At 50.0% G+C, this 5,544-nt stretch overlaps 2 protein-coding genes across 2 annotated transcripts; one reads left to right on the forward strand and one right to left on the reverse strand.

The window, feature by feature from the left end:
- Nucleotides 1-527: 527 nt before the first annotated feature.
- LOC119366297 (probable phytol kinase, chloroplastic) lies at nt 528-2,306 on the forward strand. The gene is made up of 6 exons (XM_037632003.1): nt 528-812; nt 1,269-1,336; nt 1,423-1,554; nt 1,655-1,770; nt 1,872-1,986; nt 2,072-2,306. Exons 1-6 carry the CDS (start codon nt 528-530, stop codon nt 2,265-2,267), a joined length of 912 nt encoding a protein of 303 aa, XP_037487900.1. The 3' UTR covers nt 2,268-2,306.
- A 64-nt stretch (nt 2,307-2,370) lies between these two features.
- Nucleotides 2,371-5,231, reverse strand: LOC119366295 (probable arabinosyltransferase ARAD1). The gene is made up of 3 exons (XM_037632002.1): nt 4,560-5,231; nt 3,864-4,117; nt 2,371-3,204 (listed from the first exon to the last, which is right to left on the reverse strand). Exons 1-3 carry the CDS (start codon nt 5,188-5,190, stop codon nt 2,653-2,655), a joined length of 1,437 nt encoding a protein of 478 aa, XP_037487899.1. The 5' UTR covers nt 5,191-5,231; the 3' UTR covers nt 2,371-2,652.
- Between the last annotated feature and the right edge of the window lie 313 nt (nt 5,232-5,544).

Here is a 5,544-nt window from a genome sequence, read left to right on the forward strand (position 1 = left end):
TAACTTATTAGAACAAGTATTATAAGATGATGTAATCGGGCAATAAGTTATACTCCCTCCGTCCGGAAATACTTGTCCTACAAAATGGATAAAATGGATGTATCTATCACTAAATGGACAAGTATTTTTTTTTTAGGGAAAAAATGTTCTTGACGGGTGATGCTCGCCAAGCAAGCCTAGGGAGTAGGGACGGTGGACAGCGCAGCCAGTCCCGTTGGGCACCATCGGCGCTGTCCACTTGGGTCCATCTGGCCCCGCCTGCCTACTGGCCAATGCGGCGGCGGGGTTCCGCTGCCGCTAGATTCACCGGGACGGGACCGCGCACCGCACGGGAAGTACGCCGCCGCGTCCAACCAACCAACCAGCCAGCCACTGTTCCCACTCTACTCCGGTCACGTTTAAAAAATATCCTCCGGATCCAATCGCCGTCCCCGCGCGCGCGCCCCGACAAACCCGCCTGGCCTCCCCGCCCGCTCCCTCGTCGCCTCCCTGTCTCCACTCCCCAGCGCCCATTTCTTTCTGTCCTCATGGCGGCGGCGCGCCCGGCGCTCCCCTCCTCCCCGACCTCGCTGCTGCTTTCGCGGTCCATCTCCGCCCCCGACCTCGCCGTGGCCCCGGCGCTCCGGAGGAACAGACCGACGCGGTGGGTCGTCGCAGCCGGCGTCCCGGCCGTGGCGGGGGCGCTCGCGGCCTCGGCGCCGGTGGGGGCGACGCTGCTGCGGGACGGCGGCGCCACGCTGCTCGTCACGGCCGGGGCCTACTCCCTCGTGCGCGCCTTCGACGCGCTCACCGAGCGCCGCCTCGTCCAACAGGTCTCGTGCAATCCGCTCTCTCGCCCGACCTCCCGTTAGTGCGTGGTGGTAACTCACTGACGATGTGGTCCATTTAGTGAACTTTACCACACCACTCCCTCCGATCCAAACTAAAACCACGGCACTTATTTTGGATCGGAGGGAGTACGTAGCACGCACTAACGTCAATCACTATTCACTAGAGCCTCCCTCTGACCATCTTCTAAGAGAAACATCAATCGATCCAGCACTAGGAAGGTTCCTACGCGCTTACTGAACTTGATTCAGTTACAGGTCGTCCAGATTGAGCTTACCTGTCTTATTCTAAACTAACGACTGAATCTCAGCATGTGCAGTAAAAAATGGTCTAAGTAATTATTTGGATTGATCGAACACGAATGGATTGATAACTAGTAGTACCTCGATTGGGTCCCTGTTTGGTTGCTAACTTGTGGTACTTGTCACCATTGAAGGCAGAGCTTGAGCAGGAAGGTTGTGCACGTGCTATCCGGGGTCTTTTTCATGGCTTCATGGCCACTCTTCAGGTACTCCCCCAGCTGTGTCCAACCTCCTATCCTCAAAATGCTTGCATCAGTAGAGATCTTAAGATAGGCATGCTCTGTTCTTGCAGCAATTCAACCGGCGCACGGTTCTTTGCGGCGGTAGTCCCGTTCCTCAACAGCGTCAGGCTTCTCACCTACGGCCTCGGCTTCTACTCCGACGAAGCTCTTGTCAAATCTGTGACCCGTGAAGGAAAACGAGAGTAATTAATCCCAATGTGCCAGCGATGATATTCAGTTGTGATCCTCTGTTCTTATTTGAGACGGCGCCTCCCTGATACAATCTATTACGGTCTCTGGCAGGGAATTGCTGCGAGGCCCTCTCTACTATGTCATCGTGCTACTGATCATTGTTCTAGTCTTCTGGCGGGACTCCCCGATCGGGATCGTCTCCTTGTCAATGATGAGCGGCGGCGACGGTAAGACCGAAATGGTTTACTGCTCCTGTAACACCCCATTATACTTGACAATCTGTTCATTTCACTGAGTTTCTGCATCTGCTTGGATGTTGGCTTCACAGGCTTTGCTGACATTGTCGGGAGAAGGTTCGGCTCGCTGAAGCTGCCATTCAACGACAAGAAGAGCTGGGTCGGGAGCGCCGCGATGTTCATCTCCGGGTTCCTGCTATCTGCACTGTAGGGTTCTTGCGACGCACTCCCGTTGTCATAGACAGAATATCGCACGCGTTGCTGATGTATTCTCTCTGTTTTCTTGTTGCAGGATGCTGTCCTATTTCTCGTGGCTTGGTTACATCCGTGTCAGCTGGGATCAGGCGATTGGTAAACTGGTTCTCGTTGCGCTGGCAGCCACTGTGGTGGAGTGTATTCCTGTAACTGATGTTGTAGATGACAATATCTCTGTTCCCTTGGCCACCATGTTGGTAGCCTTTCTGTTGTTTGGCAACACTGCAAACTGAATATATGAACAAATGTTTTGAGCCCCTCCTGTACTGGCACCAGAAGTTCTCTCATCTCCCTTTTCCCCTTTGAAGCCAAAAAATAGGCATCAGGACACCCATGTCTAAACATTTGTTATTTTGTTTTCAACAATTTGTACCAATATACATCAATCCGTATCCAGCCTTCTCAATTCATTCCAAATGGACAATTTCTTCAGTGAACAAACAAACCCCGTACAACAACTCATGGAGCAATATGGGAAATCATTCCTAAATAGTGCAAAACGGATGAAGAAGCTTTGGCCTACTGTTACATGCTCATATTTGCAACTACCAGGGAAAAAATTAATTGACTTGCAGTCCGCTGAGCTTTTCGTGGAGGATCGGTGGCTAAGAGAGATGGTCAGGTACAATGGCACCGAAGTGGGATCGATGCGCCTTCAGGCTTCCGCTTCTCCCGGGTGACTGCTTCTTGAATCATCGGCAACTTCTGATGAATCTTCTTCCATATGTGGTTCACAGCACCATTTTCTGGGTCAGAGTCCTTGCTACTATGGTGACTGTTTTCGTACTCAAAGATATGCTGGACTCCAGCCAGGTTTCTTCTGAATTCATCCTTCTGCTGCTTGGAGATATTCCTTAGGTAGTTCGTTAGCCATTTGGGTCTCATTGCGTTACCGACTGACACAAAAATGGAGAATTCTGTGTAGTCTATCATCCCTTCGAAAGGAAGCTCAATGTCATCGCTGACAATGACGGGTATGCAAAGACTTGCAACAGCGTCAAAGAGACGGCATGAACTTGGGGTGTCACCAGCTGGGTGCAAGCAAAACTCTGATGTCCGCATCCCTTTTATTGATTGCTCACGTCCTGTGGCATTAGGAAAACCTTCTTCCATGACAACATCAGGCTCGTTAACCATCAAGTCCCACAGTTTTTCACGCACCAAACCACCCTGAAAACAAATAAACGGATTGATCAGATAAATGGCTTTAATTATTATTTTGCAAGCAGTATAAGCTAGGCTGAAGTTAGTTATGATTCCCTCAGATATACAAAACAACGGAACAACCTAGTGCTAGTTTAATCATGTGTTTCTATTGTCACTATTGATCTTTACAGAGAACCTCAGGAGTTCTACGAATGTACACTGCATAAGCGATAAAGTCCTATAAGCAAAATGATTTTCAGTGTTTTTTAGGCACAATGCTTCAAATGATACTTCCTGGAATAAATTTAGATATGGAAAAGAGAGTCAAACATCTATATTTGAAAAGGCTAGCCTCACATATAACAGAGACCTAGAAGATTTTTAAGTAGAATGAAGAATTTACCATATGTTTATTCTTTTTATTTAGAGAGCCAGTTTCAGATAATACATAGGTGATAAACAATTTCAGGAATTTCAAAGCTGATTACAGATAAAAACGATACAACCCAGGGTCAAGAAGTAAATTACAAACACTATATGTACATGTTTGACCGCCTTTCTATGAAATTAATGATGAAATGCAAGTGAGTAGCCAAGTACAAGATGTAATCCAGATAGCAGATAAACCTTTCCTAATATAATGCATAAAACAGGAGCTTTATTTTATGATTAATAGTACAAACCCGATGCCTGTGCTTGGCTCCCTTGAAGTACAGAAGAGTGGGGCGATCCATATTTTCTGATAGGTGCAGGGTAGGCAGCAAATGTGTGTAAGGCACAATGACATCTTTCAGCAATGACACTTGAGTGTGCTGTATCATATGAGAAGAGTTGCCGCCTGCAGATTTTGAATCGAGTTTGTACCACCCGCCAAAATCAACCACCAGTAGAATTGCTGGAGCAATCTCCGCCCGGACATGCCACATTGCCATAGGGTCTGTCAAAGAATGCCTCAGTATTTAACACGACCTGAGCATCCAAAAGAAAAATAAGCTGCTAGGCAAATCAATCTTCACCAAGACATAAACAATACACCAAATGCTTCAGCTTCACTTCACTTGCATAAAAGTACAATGTTTCTCTCCTTTACTGAACTGTGCTAATATTAGTTTCTCTCCTATTTTTCTAACCTATACTGAGCTGCTCTACTAGGCACACACAGACTTGCATGATCCACATAGGTTTCTTACTAACTAGTGCGATTTCATAGTAAGTCACTTCCTTGGCTGAGAAAACCATCAAGAAACCATGAAACTTAACCAGCTATGCTAACCTTGATTCAAAGTATGCAAACATTCTTTCTAATTTCTCTCTGGATTAGTGCATTACAACTTTACAAGGATAGGATTCGCAATTCCCCACCGGCCCAGCCTAATTACCTGTGAGGACGAAGACGTGGTCGCGGCCGCCGGACCGGCGCCAGGCCGGGTGCGCGGTGACGCGGTCGACGACCTCCCGCTGGCGGCGGTAGTCACCATTCCCCTCCTTCCTGCGGAAGGCGCCCTTGGTGGCGCCCCAGCCGAGCTCCATCTCCGCGGAGAGCGTGGCGAAGAAGGGGACGAAGACGACGTCGGCCTCCCTCCAGTCGGCGACGACCCTCACCACCGCGGACGCGGGGGCGGCGGGGCCGAGGAGGGAGCACAGGAGCCAGTACTCGGCGCTGTACTGCCTGATGAGGGGGCTGGCGGGGTAGGGCGGGTGGCCGCGCGGCGGCGGGTGGTCCGGGTCGGAGGAGGCCGGGATGCGGGCGTCGGCGGCCGGGAGCGACCAGTAGAGGTCGAGCAGGCCGTGGTTGAGCGCGCGCGGGAGGTCGGCGACGTAGACGCTCAGGCGGCGGCGGTGGCCGGGGCCGGGGTCGGTGGTGCGCGCGGAGGGGAGGAGGGGCGGGGAGGAGGACGGCCTGAGGAGGAGGAAGGAGAGGGAGAGGAGGAGGACGGCCGGGACGGCGAGCAGGGCCGGGCGCTTCATCGCCGCCCGCCGGATCTCGCCTGAGATGGGAGGCGGCGGCATGGTGGGATGGGAGGGAGAGGGGTGCCCTCCGTGCCACGCTTCGCCTGAACTTTTCAAGTATCTGAATTCGAAATTCAGTTCGGCATTCATGATGAAAACTCCACAAACAAATATACTTCTTGCTATTGTGTCTTCAAGTCACACTTTGCAATTTTGTGTAACTTTGTTAGATAATGGAAGCTACATTGAGAATACACACACCCCGGGGACAGAGACAATATGTCCATTTATAAATTTATACTCCCTCCGTCCCAAAATAAGTGTCTTAAATTTAGTACAAATTTATACTAAAGCTAGTACAAAGTTGAAACACTTATTTTGGAACAAAGGGAGTAATACATTATACATACATAC

The sequence above is a fragment of the Triticum dicoccoides genome, chromosome 2B (assembly GCF_002162155.2).
Source record: "Triticum dicoccoides isolate Atlit2015 ecotype Zavitan chromosome 2B, WEW_v2.0, whole genome shotgun sequence".
In the NCBI taxonomy this organism is placed as follows: Eukaryota; Viridiplantae; Streptophyta; class Magnoliopsida; order Poales; family Poaceae; genus Triticum; species Triticum dicoccoides.

Excerpts from the sequence above, each read along its gene's own strand:
- LOC119366297 (XM_037632003.1), top strand. The coding sequence starts at position 528 with ATGGCGGCGGCGCGCCCGGCGCTCCCCTCCTCCCCGACCTCGCTGCTG. Across the intron at positions 1,555-1,654 it reads ACCCGTGAAGGAAAACGAGA|GGAATTGCTGCGAGGCCCTC; the intron begins GTAATTAATCCC and ends GGTCTCTGGCAG. Across the intron at positions 1,987-2,071 it reads GGGTTCCTGCTATCTGCACT|GATGCTGTCCTATTTCTCGT; the intron begins GTAGGGTTCTTG and ends TTCTTGTTGCAG.
- LOC119366295 (XM_037632002.1), bottom strand. The coding sequence starts at position 5,190 with ATGCCGCCGCCTCCCATCTCAGGCGAGATCCGGCGGGCGGCGATGAAG. Across the intron at positions 4,118-4,559 it reads CCACGTCTTCGTCCTCACAG|ACCCTATGGCAATGTGGCAT; the intron begins GTAATTAGGCTG and ends ATTCTTTGACAG. Across the intron at positions 3,205-3,863 it reads GAGCCAAGCACAGGCATCGG|GGTGGTTTGGTGCGTGAAAA; the intron begins GTTTGTACTATT and ends ATTTGTTTTCAG.